Source organism: Calonectris borealis, chromosome 6 (genome assembly GCF_964195595.1).
Source record: "Calonectris borealis chromosome 6, bCalBor7.hap1.2, whole genome shotgun sequence".
Lineage (NCBI taxonomy): Eukaryota > Metazoa > Chordata > Aves > Procellariiformes > Procellariidae > Calonectris > Calonectris borealis.
Window position 1 is genome coordinate 5,166,193 of NC_134317.1, and position 16,449 is coordinate 5,182,641.

General features: G+C 36.8%; 1 protein-coding gene across 2 annotated transcripts in view; it reads right to left on the reverse strand.

Moving 5' to 3' along the window:
• ARHGAP15 (Rho GTPase activating protein 15) overlaps nucleotides 1-16,449 on the reverse strand; it is a 333,439-nt gene that overhangs the window by 131,279 nt on the left and 185,711 nt on the right. For both annotated transcript variants that reach the window (XM_075152711.1, XM_075152712.1), the window contains exon 9: nucleotides 7,839-7,961. In XM_075152711.1, coding sequence (XP_075008812.1) covers nucleotides 7,839-7,961 — 123 coding nt within the window. The remainder of the gene's footprint in view (nucleotides 1-7,838; nucleotides 7,962-16,449) is intronic.

Here is a 16,449-nt window from a genome sequence, read left to right on the forward strand (position 1 = left end):
TTCGCAAGGAGCTATACTTTCCTATCGTTAATCACTACTATTTCTTACTAAGCTTAGATTTCAAGAACAACTCGATTGCCTTTTCTTTCCTAATAGCCCAGAGTAGGGAACAATCAGGGAAACAAGGTGGGGTGCATGGGCTGGTTTGGACTTCTTGATATGTATCGGGGAAGTTTATTCCAGCACCTCCCTACGCGTGTGATCTGCATTCTGGTAGAGTACATCAAAGCCTGAATTTAAGTTAGTCGGAGTTTTGGCTGCAGAAGGGATGGAGGGCTGGGTTCACAGAACTACGCTGAAGAAGGTTGTATGCATGTGTGGCGTTAAGCATTAGCGAACAGTCTGTTACATGTTTTGGGGTTATGTTTCTGACAAAGCACAGTCTGGTTACATTTTCTTCATAAAACATTTATAGCTGCCTTCAGTGGTAATTATATATACAGAGATTTATGATTAAAATGTACTAGCACTTCCTCTTTTGACATCTTAATTGTTTTTTAAAATTTTAGCAAAGACCTGTCAAATTCTTTGCATAATATGGAATGGTCCCCAATGTAAATTATGTTAAAAAGAAGTAAAAATATATCTTATTTGTTGGACAAAGACACTTGCAAACAATTTCAGAAGCAAAACAGGCAAAAAAGTGCACTGTGTTTAGATGGCAATACATGACGAACTGAATCAAAATTAACGCATGGGTGTTCAGCAGCTTCTCTTCTCTGTTATAACCACTTTATAACCAACTTCCAGGACTATTTTGCAGTTACTCTTTCAATCCCTAGTATGAATGCAGAATACTTGGTATTCCTGGGAGGAAATTTTGAAACTGCTGGAAACTGTTTTGCAATTCTCACCTAGTCCATTACTTCTTTTCTGGGTGCAGATTCTGTATCTTCAGCAAAATGTTTAACCTCATTTTAGATAACTTTCAGTATATGGATATAGTCACATTCTGTAACCTGCAGTTAAGCTTCTTTAGAAAATAGCCTCTCAGGATTTTTGTCTTGAACGGAAGGGGCAGCAAATCAGCATTAATAGTTGCTGGGCATCAAAAGAGACTATGGTAAAACGACGACACACAACTGCTTTGGATTTTTTTTCCCCTTCTAGAAATTCATGAGTATTTATAAGTACATGATCTCATGAATCATCCAAATACTCTGAATTCTGGGTACTCCTGAACCGCAAACTCCGTGACTCTCCCTAGTCAATTGATTTTTTGCTGGATCTGTTTCTGTACATAAACATGGGAATGGCAGGAGTTACACTGCCATATTTACACTCTTAGAGGTCAGAGGGATAGTTGAGGAAAACTCAGTTAAGATTTGTTTGTGCAGTATTTTGAAGACAAGGAATTATAGGAATGGCAAATTACTAACTTTTGCAAACTAGATTGATGTGTAACTAAGATTAAAATATTATTTTCTTATTCTTTTATGGGTGTGTATATATATTGTAAAACTAGTTTAAGGGGAAAATATCCAGGACATTTTTCAAAAAATAAGAACTGTTCCCAAAGGGATAAAAGAAGCAAAAAACCTTTGTTTGATTTATTTGTGATAAGGCCCTTCAAAACTTCATTTTTTATGACTTGAAAAAAAAAGATGTACACAACACTCCTAACCTCCTGTTATGACAGTTTATGTTTCCTATCCAGCTTATTTAACTGAAATGCCTGGGAAATAGACACAATTACCACCTTATGGAATGCTACTTAATTTTAAACGCTCCCCTCTGAATAGAAATCCACTTTATCTTCTCAGAGTTATTCCAGTTTCTCAGGAATTATTTCCTCTATAGACTCCTGAAATGCTCTTGTTTCATCATTTAAAAATTTAAACTAACAATTGTTCAGAAATATCTTTTATTAGAACAAAGGCAATTCCCATACAGTGGATTCTGTTCACAAGAGCTTGTACAAAGGAGCTGCATACTATGCCCATATACAGCTTTAATCATTCACTCTTTCAGCTGTTATCAATTTAAAACCAATGAAACTCCCACACTGAGTCCATTTGAGCAGTCAATTTTAATATCTTGGGGCATCTGTAGTTATTCTGAATTGGCTGCAAAAGCAGAACTAACAAGTTAAGCTCTAACCATAAGTCTACATCAGGCTGGTAAACCATACATCAAACACAGACAGTTAGTCAATACTGTAGTATGAAAAACCAACAAGCATTTTTAAGAAGAGCAATATATTCATAATATGTTTGGTGGTATGGTTTACATTACACATCCCTGATATCTGCGCATTAAACTTTCTATTTAAGATGGTGGGGTGTGTGACAGCTTTGCACATGGATATAAAATGAGACACCAGAAGAGGAGGGAATGGACATTTGCAAGTTGTGTAATATAAAATGATGAATACAGCTGCAATGAATTGCTCGTTCTGGTGAGCTTCAAGTTTTCCCTGAGCTTGACAGAGCTACTTTTTTTGAGCAGCTCTCGCAGGCTGCAGCAAAGCCACTAATTCTGAGCTGCAGAAATCTAGTCTATGGGAGACAATACTTCTGGAAAAGAAACAATTAAAACAAAATCACTGAAGCCACATCCTCACTAAGAATGTCATTGTTTAACTGTTTTTGGTGTACATGGATGAGATGTGGCCACACTTGGAAAGAACTCATGCTTCAGTGTTTTTTATTAAAAAAAACAGGGAAGGGCATGGCTAATATTCCCATTTCTCGGGGAGAAGCTCAAATTCTAACATGAGAGGAGAAGGTATAATGGTGTAATGCCCAAGTTTTTAGAAACGTGAATTATACCTGTGTAATTCAGTGCCTTCCAGGAGCAGAGTTAACTCTGCTAATCTGGATTTGAACTGCTGGACTACCAGAGCCTTGTATCAACATCCAAGTTGTTTGTTTTCTTTGTATCTGTTTGAATGTTGGGAGGGAAAAGGGGCAAAGAGAACAAAAAAGCAAAATAAAAGAGGAATGTATAGAGAGAGGGACAGAACAGTAGGCACCATAGCCGTGAATTTTTTGGACGGGGAAGGGATGTGGTTGGAAAGGGCCATATTCTGAAAGGTGACTTCTTCTAGCTGCTCAATCTGTAGAGTCAGACATATTAAGTCAGACGTTAAAATGATGCTGATCCCAGACTGGGCTCCAAATAATGCCACGAGGCTTTTACAATAAGTGGGCCAGGTCCTCAGCTGACTGAAGTCAGCGAGGTTGTCAATGGAGCTCCCCTGATTTATGCTAGCTGGGAATCTTGCCAGTCCTTTTAACTTGGAGATTTACTATATATCGTTGATCTGTGGTGGTCATCAATTTCAAAAAAATTACATTTGTGAACAGTTACTATTAAGTGGCATATGAGCTACCAGATTTGTTTCACATTCTTAGAAAAAGGGAAAATAGAGAGGACTGCAGACACTGGTCTCTTTTAAGAAATGATGGTGTTTTACTGGGGACAAGAGCTCATTTGAATTTAAAAAGAGTGAGTCTGCTGTACTCCTCAAAACAGGCCTCCAAAAATGAGATATTTTTAAATTATCTGAATTATTTCTGACCATCATGTCAAAGGAAAAAATCACTTTGTCCAGTGTTTGGCCATCTGCAGCGTTTGGGAAAAGTACTTCCAAATGTCCATGTAGTGGTCAAAGAAAGAAAGAAATACCCTTGTGACCCACAGTCCCCGCAAGTCAAAGGAAACATTTCCTAACTTTCCCTAAGTTAATATGGGCACCAGATCACTTGCTAAATTCCTTCATAACCCAGAAGAATTACAGAACACACCAAAGGTAAGTCCTTATCTACTCTTTTGGACTTTTCCTGAGCATTACACTCATTACATTGAACTACTCCAGGGTCCATTGAGACATATGAGACAATAAAGATGTTTTCCCTTGTCTGGAAATAAAATGGTTGGTGACCTCTGTGCTGCTATCTGCACAACCACCAACATATGCTGAGTCCTGTTCTCTAGCCTATCAAGCCAAATCACAGCTAGTTCCTTTCACTAGCAATTGAGTGGCTTTTATTTTCATCTTGAAACAGTTGTAACCATTCCAATTTTTATGCTGTTTTGGTTTTTGCCTTAACTTAACTTATGAAATAAATTCAATGAAGTTCCTTCGGTGTCTAACTTATGGGAAAAAAAAATCCACCCCCAAAAACCGAAATTAATTTCTTGCCAGCTGCATAGCTGCATTTTCCTCATTTCCCACAGTGTCATTTATGTTAAGTTGTTACTCATGCTTTTTTACCATTTACTGAAAGTGTGTTTGGTGATAGTCTATTACCAACACAACCACCATAGCTTTAAAATCACAGTTTCACCAAAGCTTTTTTTTTTGTGTGTGTGGACTATAAAGGCTCAGAAATCAGGAAGTTAGCAGGCCAATATCAAGTTGAAGGTTGGCAATTCATTTGGGGTAATATTAAATCATGACAAAGCTCAAACATAAAGATCAAAGTTCAATTATAGACTATAAAGTAGTTTTAAAAGAGAAGATTTATATATTATTTTTCTAGCATATTAGTGCAGATTCTGTAAATTCTGAGAATATTTCAATCCTGAGGAACTGAGGACCCCTGCCCTAGCATATAAATTTGAACACAGTTATTCTCGAGATAACAAGGTTAAAATTACAGACTTGGAACACGCCTCTTATTTACTATTTCTAGGTTTGCGTGCATGCGTGGATACGTATGAATATAAGTGTGCATATAGACATATGCATTACACAAAAATACTGTATTACACATCATCTCAAAAACGGTTCAAAATGCTTCTAAACCAAAGTTATTTTGTGTAAGCATAAGTGAGATAGAACGAGAAGGACTGATGATCTTCATTAGAGCTCTCGCTGGAGCATGAAAAGCCCCAGTCACCAGCCCATCGCAATGAATGGAGCCAATGTGCTGTTCCCATTCTGGCTTCTTTTACGCAGAGGACTAGAAAGCAAATGGGACTGTGATGACAAAAATAACTTTTTGTCATGTAAAGTGTCGTCGCGTCTTCATTTGCAGATCAACATACAACTAACATTTACACCCTGGTCTGCTACGTTCCCTTGTCTGATTATTATCCTCCTACTTCGTATTCTTCTCAGTTGTTAACTACCTACTTTATTTACTACATGGATATTTGCTACATTCTACAAAGTTTTGTAAGGGTTAAATGACAATCACATAATTTCTAGATCTTCTGATAACAGTGTTGGCAGAACAAAGTACCCCAGGAGATCAAACTGCTATTTAATTTTGAAGCCTGTATTCCCAAATTTGGTTAATGTGGAGAAATGTGTCGAGTCTTCTGGCCAAGTGTGTACACATCAGTGAGTAACAGAGCACAGAACTGTGTTTAAGTGAACTTACCACCTTAAAATGTATTTACTCATGACTATAATTTACGTGTTAAATTTATTGGAGTTTTGGTTCCAATGTGACATACAATGTAAAAAATCAATATAGATTTGAGAGCTTTATAGTGCCCCTGGCAAATATGAATAGCACTTGATGAAAAGTGAAGGTTTTCACAGCACCTACAGTGCCACTGCATTGGAGTAATTAACACCACACGCTTCACAGATATTTATATCAATTCTTCACCAGCACACAGAACAGCTCTTTGTCAGAAACTCGGTACCGAGATGTCCTGCAAGGCTTTAGACACACTTTTATTACGAGCCCCTATTTTAAGGGATTTACAATTCTGACAGAAGTATTTCCCTATGGGATAAAAGTTAGTATGCATGTTCTCAGAGCTGGAGGAATTTTTTCTTGTAAAAATTGGTTAACATTTTTTCCCTTAAGAAATGAGGAAATAAATAGTTTTGAGAGGTTTCTGCAACCATTTAAGTCACCTTAGAAAAATAAATAGATGCATCTTATAATACAAAATTTGGCAAGCTTTTCATTTTTAATCTGGATGGTTGCATTTTGTGATTTAAAAATATTCTAATGTGAGCCTAAAAATTAACATTTAAAAGTGGTCTCTGTAGAAGCACTGCAACTGTATTTTCATAACATTTTAACAGATTAAGGGATAAACTCTGGTGAAGACAATGAAGGAACCTTATCAAATGAGCATTTCACATAGACTTACCGTAGATTGGAATTAAGCCGTGCTAACGAATCCTGCCTCATTTGCATGGTCAAAATCTAATCCTAATGAAACTTCATGGTAGATAACTAACATGTTTTCTTCATGGTAACATTAGTTTGGTAATAAAACTGTGCTGGATACCAATTCTGAATTACTGTGTCACAAATCATGCATCTTCATTATCCATGGAAGAGTATCCCAGGTAGAACCAAGCTATATTTATGAATCAAGAGCTTAATGCAACTGTACCCAAAACCAAATGCATCTGGCTTTCCTAGAGAGATGTATTAGAGCATGGATTTGAGTTATGCTAATGAATCTGGATTTGTTAGCAGGGATCACATCTGATCCCTATGTAACACTGCAGGAGATTCATCAGCCTCACTTTATTAAACTAAAAAAAAAAAAAACACCTTAAATCCAGAAATTAAAAGACTATAAATTACTCCTCTATCACTGTAATAACTGAAACAAACAATATGATGCATTCAAATCCCACCCTCAACCCACAGAGTACTTCAAAGAGGAGAAACCCTCCACTGTGTTGAAATCACATACTATGAATGTGTAAGGACAGATCCTGAAAGTTTGGTGTGTGAGTGTGCACACCTCACACACATATATTTATGCATAAATTACATTTTTTAAAAGTTTCTGTGGCAGTTAGAGGCAGAAGCTCATCACTAAGGCACATAATAATTTCATACGATGAAGACTTCCATACAGTAAGCAACGTTGCACTGAACATTTTTGCATGTATCTAAAACATAAGAACTTAATTCATAAAATCATCTCCTCCTCTTCAGACACAGGCCCAGCTGGTGTTTAACTCTTGTGGCTGCTTTAGCTTTTGCTGGCTGGGGTCAATCTCTTGGCTCAGGACAGACAAGTTTAATACACACTAGCAACACCCCTTGCCATCTTTGAGACACCACTGGAAAACTCACACTCCAGAGATTGACAGGGGCTGCTGGCAAAATGCCTCTTTCTAGTCAATTTGCATGTGCAGTTGTGGGTTTCACACATAATAATTTGGGAGTGCGTAAATTTTTAGAGCATTATTCCAGAGAATATTTGAAAACACGGCTTTGCTTGATTATTAGTGGTCAGAATGATACCGCCTTCAAGTTAACTACCAGCTTCTTAGCAATATGCTTACTCCTTGGATAAACTAACAAACATGTTTTATCAAAGAAACAATTTTTTAAGGATCTGTGAAAGTGGTGGCTGACCAACTTAGCAAGAAGTTGGAGTACGAAAAAATCACAGATTCAAAGCATTTATTTTTCACTGGCACGTATTTTAAATTGTTAAAAATGTATTTTGTTGGCAAGTTAAAAAAATAATGAGAGAAGACAGCAGAAAGTATTCCAGCCTACCCTAGAAAACAAATTAGTCAGCACAGCATCTGAAGTTCCTATTTTGGATTCTAAAATATAAAACTATATCAACATTCTTCTCCTAAAAAGAAATGGAGTTGTGCAGCATGTTGATTTGCAATGTGCACGGTGAGTGCCTGTGTTAACTGGAGGGGCTTCTACCACATGCACACCAAAGCAGAAAAATTGAAGCAGTAGTCAGATAGCACAGAGATAGATGTAACCATACGTTGTTTTTTTCTTTACAGTTCAGCAGTTTAAGTTTCATGAGATACAGCAACAAAACCATATCTAAGAAGTATTTGTCCCATGCACTTATTCATTTAACTGAGAATGAAAAATTCATTTGTAAATTTTTACTTTTCACTCAAAAAAAGTATATAAGACCAAACACACCTTTAATAAGTCCCTTTTCTTGCAATGTTTTCAAGGAGGGTCTTCGGGAGATGAACTTCTTTAATCTGCTTTTAACTCGGTTTCTGTCATTTGTGTCAGAGGCACTGTAGTTCAGTCTGAAAACTAAAGGAAATAAAAGAAAAGCTTCGGTGAAATGATAATTTTAAACTAATAGTAGTTCGCTCAAATATCCTTAGAAAATAATGGCCATAGCCACCCTAGTAAAATCATGCGGTAGGTCAGCAGTATAGCTGGTTGGATAGTACAAAACGTCTGATTAATACTTTTGTGAATAAACATGATGAGTTCACTCTGCTGGTTATTCAGAGAGTTGTATTATTTATTGCCCATAAGTATTTGGATAGCGACCAGTTTACTCATGAAATGTTCACGAATCCCACAAGTTTCACATGGATGATTTTTCTACTAAAACTCTGGACTCAAAGTGTGCTATGCACTATTAGCTATACACTACTTGTTATGAGAAAGGATGGATGGTTACACCACTAGTGAAGGACTGAATTCTCTTGCCAAGATGGATTAAGCGTTATATATATATTTAATGCAGTTATAGAAAACATGGCTATATGCCATGAAATGTGTGCAAGATGCATTAATTTATGGAAAGAAAAGTATTCCCGTCCTAATGATTATATTTTATTATATTTAGGCATTTACCAAACTGAGAAACATTTTGAGCTCAATTTATTCCTGCTCTGTGTCAAAAAGACATAGAACCCAGCTGCAGAAAATCCCCTGGAGGAAGTTTCAAAGGCATAAATTTAACTTTTTCTCTGCTGAGGTGCTTACAGGGCACCATCATAGCTATCAAAATAGTATTAGTAGGAAGAAGAAACTCAGCACTCAAGGCTGGACGCTACAGAAGCAGCAGTGATGCCGTGGGAAGACTTTCTCCAAAGGTTTCCCTGGACACACAGATTTTTAAAGTTTTCTAACAAATCACCTGAGCCTCACCACCCTTGAATAACCCTTATCCTGTGTCCTGGGCTCTCTCACCCTGTCCATTCCCCCAAATGCTGAGCAGGAAAATGGGACAGCCAGAGCTGTAGAGCCTTCCCCGGCAAGGACCTCCAGCTGAGAGAGGGGTGGCTTCTGCTTTTTGAGGAAAGAATAGCTTTCCACCTTCTCTTGAAAATAAATAAATAACTAAATAGATAAATAAATAAATCAGTCCACCAAAACACACTATTCTCCACAAGTTGAACTTGCAGGAGTTGGTCCATTGTCCCTCCGACAGAATTTCTAGATAGTACCCTGGATAGTTTAGCAGTAGTTACAGAGATGCTCCCTAACCTCCCCATCCAGACTGAATCTCCCCTGTAATGCAGTGATCTTCACATAGGGAAACCAAGGGAAGAGAGAGAGAGCAAAAAGAAAACTATCATCAATGTTATTGGGCTATTTTGTAGCAAGAAGTTTTGCATCAGTTATAAACAGTGCCAGAATATTTAAAGGTGCACAATTATAAAACAATGGCAAGCTAAAATAACTGGTTAAGCAACAGTAACAACCCTGGAATATTGTGGTTTACATTACAAATCTGATTTTAACAGCCAAACTTATAAAATGGTTTACGCTTTGCTGTTGTCAAGGGAGAAAAACTTGCCAAATTGTTCATTTTAAGTAAATAGAACATAGCCAATTAAGGAAAGCAATATTTAAACACATGCCTATGATGATCAGAGCATAGTTTGCTTCTGATTTCACTACTGATTTTAACAGAAGAGTGCTCCATTTTCCCACAGCACTAAAATGACCCCACACATACTTCCACAAACTAGTAATCACACAGGACAAATAAAAGGACACTTTACTGGAAAATACACAGCTTGGTACAATAATCCATCACTTATGAAAAATAGAATTCACATTTTTTAATGGTAGCATTCTTGGAGTGATGTATCATAGAATATAAAGATTAGCATTGAATTGATGGTTGGTGCTTTTTTAACATTATAGTGGAGGACTTTTTGTTCGAAATTGAGCAATCCTTGGCAGGGACAAGCTAAAATTCCAAGTCACTTGGCTGTGCTATAAAAAGAACAACAAATGGATGTTTCTAATTCTGCATCTTAATGGTACTTTGAAACAGTGAAGTGAATTGTATTTAGTTTGGGGACTCTCTTGTTGCTTAGGGTCATTCTGTCCATAGCGATTCATATTTAGGTTTGCTTTTTCCTGACTTACAGTGAAGCTTCCCCAGCGCAAATGATGCAGGAGTGAAAACATCCCTGAAGTCAATTAAGATGCCTGCCACATTTCCCATTCTGCAGGACTCTGAAGCGGTTTATGCCCCCTTGAACTACATGCTTAGCTCTAAGTATACACCAGATTTGTTAAGATATTTTAACTGAAGTGGACGTGGTCATACCGTGAATGGTAGGATAGGGGATCTATGACTGGACAGCAGGGTAAAGATCCCTCTGTTTAGAAAGATACATTAACCTAGCTGGAAGTTTTATACCTGAAGCAGCAATTATGGTGTTAAAACTACATCTAGAGGAAGAAATAATTATTGTCATGGATACTTTTGTATGTTCTATGTTGAACTGTATAGTGCATAGATAAAAACAGCAGCAAAGCTAATTTTGATGAATTTCTTATTTTATTCTATTAAGCATGTGTGAGTCACCAGAGGGAAACTCCAAGCCTCCCAGAAATTCAAGGGTTTAGATAGCATGTTCCAAAACCAAGCTTAGCCAGAAATATTCTTGTTGGGATCTCATTTAGAAATATTCCTTCTCTTGCTAAACCATTCTTCTCGCGATATTCCCCACATTAAAATCATTTTGTTATTATATTTGGAAATACAAAGAGGACCAAATCTTACTTCCAAGACAAAAAAAAAGTAGTTATAAAACTCAGAAACCACAATAAATATTTTTGGAGTACCTTCCCTTTTAAATTTCAGGTTCTGTATTTGGCCAGAAGAATCCTCCATGAAACAGAGCTGGCAAATGTCAAACACATAAAAAAGTGGAAAGCAGTTCCATATGGAAGTAAAATAGGACACTTAAGGCTCTAAGTATAAAATAATAAGAAATAAAATCTACTCCTTGTTCTACTGTATGTTCCCTGGCATAAACTGCACAGGTGTGCCATTTGATTCATTGTACTGAATAAACTCATATCTTCAATTTCTGAAGATACTCGCACTGACAAATCCACATAAATGCTTCAAAACCAACACAGAACAGAAGGATAATCCCCCTCCCTTTGCACAGACTCTTCAATTAAGTATTTCTGATATTGCACTAGGACTTTCTGAGACAGAAAAAGGAAACACATGTTTGCTCTTGTGCCAGGGCCTTTTAGAATACATGTAGAGGGGAACCCAACAGAGTCCAACGTTATGCTAAATTTCTTCTGCTAGTGCAAGTGGCTGCAAGGACACATCAATCCAGCAGCAAAAATGTAACCTGAATACTGGCTGACTTTCACATTTGGCTGGAAATAAAGTTGGATTCTCAGATCTAGAAAAGCATTTCTGATTACTTTGGTCTCTTTATTAGGTCTCTATTTATTCCACAGGTAGAAAAGGTATTAATGGACACATGAAAAATATGGCAAGATCTTTTCCTCAGACAATTTGCTCTACAATTAAGCTATATTAAATCACAGCAGCTTATCACATTAGGGAAGTGTAATACAGATTGGGTACAAAAAGAAAATAGTATAAACACATCATCAGGCATAAAAGAAAGAACACATCTTTGGCCTTTAATGTTGGATAGCACTGTAATAACATCAGCTGAATTAGGAAGGATGACTATAGACTAAATTCTCTGCAAAAAAAATTGCACTAAGAAAAAACTAACCTATCTTTCTTGGGGCTTATATAAATCCTCTGAATACTTATTCAGTGCCACAATGTTCCTAATAACATATAAAAAACAGGAGTATCATGCAAAACCACAAAATAAAGTCTGTACAAGGGCTGTTACACAAGAAGACAGGTGGAAGGAAAGAATTAATGCGTTATCTCCAAATCACACAGTTCTGCAGAAATAGTACCATCAGAAGTCAATGGAAGTTTTGAGATGTACAGATGAAGAATTGCTTGCTATAATTTAATGCACTGAATTGTATATATGGTGCAATGAGAGTAAACATAGTATAATTTAAGCAGGATTAAGCAGTAGCTAACATATTTACAAGGTGAAGTTACAAAAGCCTTTCTCCAGGGTTTTGGCATGACCACAACTAAAAGAACCAGGCAAGGCTCTAAACTTTTCAGGGCAAGGATGAAAATTTTTATGTGATTACTTTCTGTGAATTTAGTCATGTACCTAGACAATATATTTCTAGCAGACTGTTTTTCCTGGGTGTGAAGTTCTGGGTAGAGCCTGAATGATTCAGAAAGTAAAATGTTTTAATATGTTCTAAACAGCTCCATATTTTATTGGCAAGATTTTGTAGCTCCATATAACATGATCTCACATTCCTCCCAATGACTTTTATTTCACTCTTAATTTACAAAGCATTTATACATAATCCCAAGGGTTTACCTATGATTAATTCCTGCCAGGTACAGTATATCTGAACACTTCTAACGTGTTGAAAGCATTGGTTTTTGAAGAACTATCCATTAATGACTTTCTGAACTGTGACAATGGATATTGACAATGCTTGTCAGACTAAAGCACTATTGATTGTCTCACATCATGTGTATAGCAAAACCAATTTCTTCCAAGTACCTCTTCCTAACTGAAATACATTATTATGGTGCCTATCTGCTTATTACAACACCCAAAATTATCGTATGTAATTCATTTGGATGGAAAGGGCTCATACAGAATGAAGAGCAGCAATGGGAGTAGATAAGGCATTAAGAGACTCAAATAACTTTATATTAGTACCTTCTCTTCCATTAGCCTTGTTCTGCAGGAAAAAAAACACAACTAGTCTGGACCATGCAAATTTTTTTTAATATCCTTGAGGACTTCAAAATTTTGGAAAGTTCTTAGAAATGGACATGACTTGTAGTATAACGATAACACCCATAAACTGAGATTTAATAATTCTTTTCCCAAGGAATCCTAAAAGTGGCAAGCTTGACCATTCAAAATACAGAATCCACTGATCAAAATCCTAGTTGCGACTTTCTTAAAATACGTATGAACAGATCCATGAACTTAATGGTTATCTCTGATGTCTTAAACTAATCATTTTCTTAAGTGCTTTACAGACTCATATCCAGAGTTCTCAGCAGCATCTTGCAGGACTGAATCAAAGCTGAGATGGCAAAGGGGAGATAGAAGTAGGTCTCTATGACTTTGGATAATGAAAGTGCCAGTCTAACAGCAGAACTATCACATATGTGCGAAAAAATTAATTTAAAAGCATTAATTAGTTAATTAATTGATTTCAAGCAATGGGAATGCTTAATTGCTGAGTGTCTCATCCTTCTGAAGAAATATATCTTAACATGCAGAGGCGTATGACTATGCCTACATTCCAGGAGATACTGTAATTTAAGAATATATAATGACTCATGACTTTTTAAGTTTTATTGGATTTCATTGGAACCCAGAATTCAACATTTCTTCAGATTTTTTTAGCCGGCAGCGGATGTGAAAGTACTGCTAGTCTTTTAAGGAAGGAGCAGCACGCATTATCACCTGTCTAAATGGTCAGTTTTTCAACAAGCACCAAAGGTTTGAGAGTGACAAACCCAAGTCCCTGCCTCCTTCCTTTCCTTTGTGATGCTCTGAGATGGAGTCAATAAAGTCTGCTCACTAAGGGTAAAGAATTCACTTCACCTACTTTATGGAGCTAAAGACTTTTGTCAGTCATCCTATTTTATCCCTTAGTGAAATTCCTGGGCAGGTCTCATGAGTTATCCCCACACTATAATTACTATATCTTTTTTGCAAAAGAGTAAAATGAAAGACGGAAGCGTGGTCTGCTTAAAGGCATTGCACAAAAGATTGGTGGGGAAAATGCAGGAATCAGGCATTACCCCTAATCCCTACATTTATGATAAGTTTTAAAATTAGAGGTTTTATCACTACAGAGCATAGACCCAAGAACTGCAGCATCAGGTAACAAAATGGGTATCGCTGGCCAGGAGATGTCAGGAAGATTTTGTTTACATGGGCACCAAAGGACCTGAAGTCATTCAGGCTTATGGTCTTAAAAAAGATATTTGCCACAGCAAGTATATCTGCATTTATAAATGTTTATGAAGCAAGCTTAGAAATAAACAATAGGAAAAAGAAAACAGTGATTATATGGCACAAATAATTTTTCTGTAATATGACAGCCTAACAGCTTAAGTGCTCAGTAGTGTCATTACACTTTGTGAAATTTGTGTGCATTAGCAGCAAATATTCAATAAAATGACTATATAATTCATATTTTGCATCATGCTCTGATGCATATAAATTTTTTTAAAATTTTGTCCCCCACTAATAATAAATGGAAATAAATGAGTAGTGTGTTAAATATCACTACACACTTACATTGTGAAACAAACTGGCACTCCCCACACAGCTTTTCTTAGTAGCATTTGTACCATAAATATTTAGAAAAGTAAAGCAATATTTCTGAGTATGTATTGGTTTTATAAAGGAAGCTCATACCAAACTAACCTGATATTTTTCTTTAATAAAATAAATGGGTTTTTTTTTTTTTTAGAAAAGGAAAATGCAATAGAACAAATCTATCTGGACTTCAGTTGTGTATTTGATATGATGCCAAATGGGAAATTATTAGTTAAACTAAAGAAGACAGAGAGAACTAAAACAATAACTGTGAAGTGACTAAATAAGGTATTAAGATGAGCTTTGCTAAAAGGAGAACTACTGTCTTGAAGGAAAGTTACCAGTGCAAGTCCTTAAATATTCTTGGAACCGATCTTTGTGTTTTCGTTAATGACTTGAACAGAAAGAGTAGGAGCATTCAAAAAATACTTGTTGGTGACTCAAGGCTGGGAAGCATCATCAGTTCAGACAAGAATGGGGATATCAGACAAAACCTTAGTGACTTTGAGACTGGAAGCTGGAGAAACCAGATTAGATCTAATACTACCCAATGCATGGTCAGAGAAGGATTAATACAAAATACTTTTCTCTTATGAGTGTGCAATCTTGGACACTTGTGTGTGTGAGATGGGAATTTATGCGAGGAAAAATGCAGGCAGCAGCAGTGAGAAGTACCAGGAGAACGGGCTGCTGAGCTTTCGAAAGCAGACGGGGAGCTTGGCATGTTTGGCCAGCCAGAAAATGGCTGAGAAAGGCTGTGATTGTTCTCTATGAATTTGCTGGTGGGGGTGGGAAAAGGAGCAGGAGACGAGAAGAGGACAGCAGGGAGGGAGAAGAGCTGTTTAAACTGAAGAACAATGTTGGCACAAGAATAAATGAGTATAAACTGGCCATAATACGAAGTTCTAAAACACCCTTTCAAAGAAGTCGTGGTGGCAAATAAAACTAAAAGAATTTAAGATGAAGCTTAATAAATTTGTGAAAGGGAACACAGAACACAGTACCTTGTGACAGGAGGGACTGGACTAGATCATCCAGGACACGCCAAGCCTTTCTTTCCACAATTTTTTTGGTATTGTCACAATATTAGAAATGCTATTATACACACTTAACTTGAATATAAAAAACCACAATGACAGAAATCAATGAGTTTGTTTTATTCATACAGTATGACCAGTTTAGGTTCATCTAATGTAAAACATGTGGGACTTGGATGAAATCTGCTGCAGTACACAGTCAGAGTAGTCAGGCTCTAGGAAGAGAGAGTACAGCGTGCTTAGGAAGGGGAAACTGGTGGCTTCGAGTCCGCGTCAGGGATCAGGACTCTTGACACAGTCTCTTTGCAAAAAGCTGCAGTCTTTTATCCTCCTTGCACTGGGGAGGGCGATTTTGTATGAGCACAGATCACTGAGGACTCATCTGTTCTCGAGCCTTCTTCAGTAAATCTGCAGGTAAAGAGTGACCTAACTACAGGTGAATACAGGTAAAAATCAGGAGCGTGATGGAGATGCTTTTTGCATTTGGCGTACTCCTCTCCTTTAGAGGGGGTTGCTAAAATTCCCAGGAAAATACACAGTAACTTGGATGGTCTAACCCATAGGGGTTGAAGAGTGGTCCTGCCCTTCACTACCTGGGTGACTCAGTGCTGCCCTGTTCCAGTGTTTTCAACCACACAGTCTCATCCCACTTACATAAAATATGAGAGTTATAGAGGAAAAAAAAGGCAATATTTGAATTGATGACTTCTGAAGTTGACATATATAATATAAAAAGAAAACAAACATGCAATTAAAGGTTGAGGAAGACAGAGCAAGGAACGGAAGACTATTTCCAGATTGAGTTGAACAAGTAATTTACAACAAGTAATGCGTTTAGGGTTTTTTAGAATATGGAGTTCTGTTTGTTTTCTTCTGTTGTGGAATATATGTCAATAACTTTCAAGTCTTTAAGCTTACCTCCTGACTAAAAAAAAACTTAGTCTAAAAAAAACCCTTTTCAACCTTTTGCAAATAATATGAATTGTCATAATTTACAATAAATTGCTCAGACAAAAGGACAAGAAAATTATATGGTTCCTTTTTCTACCAGGAGCACCAGATAGACTG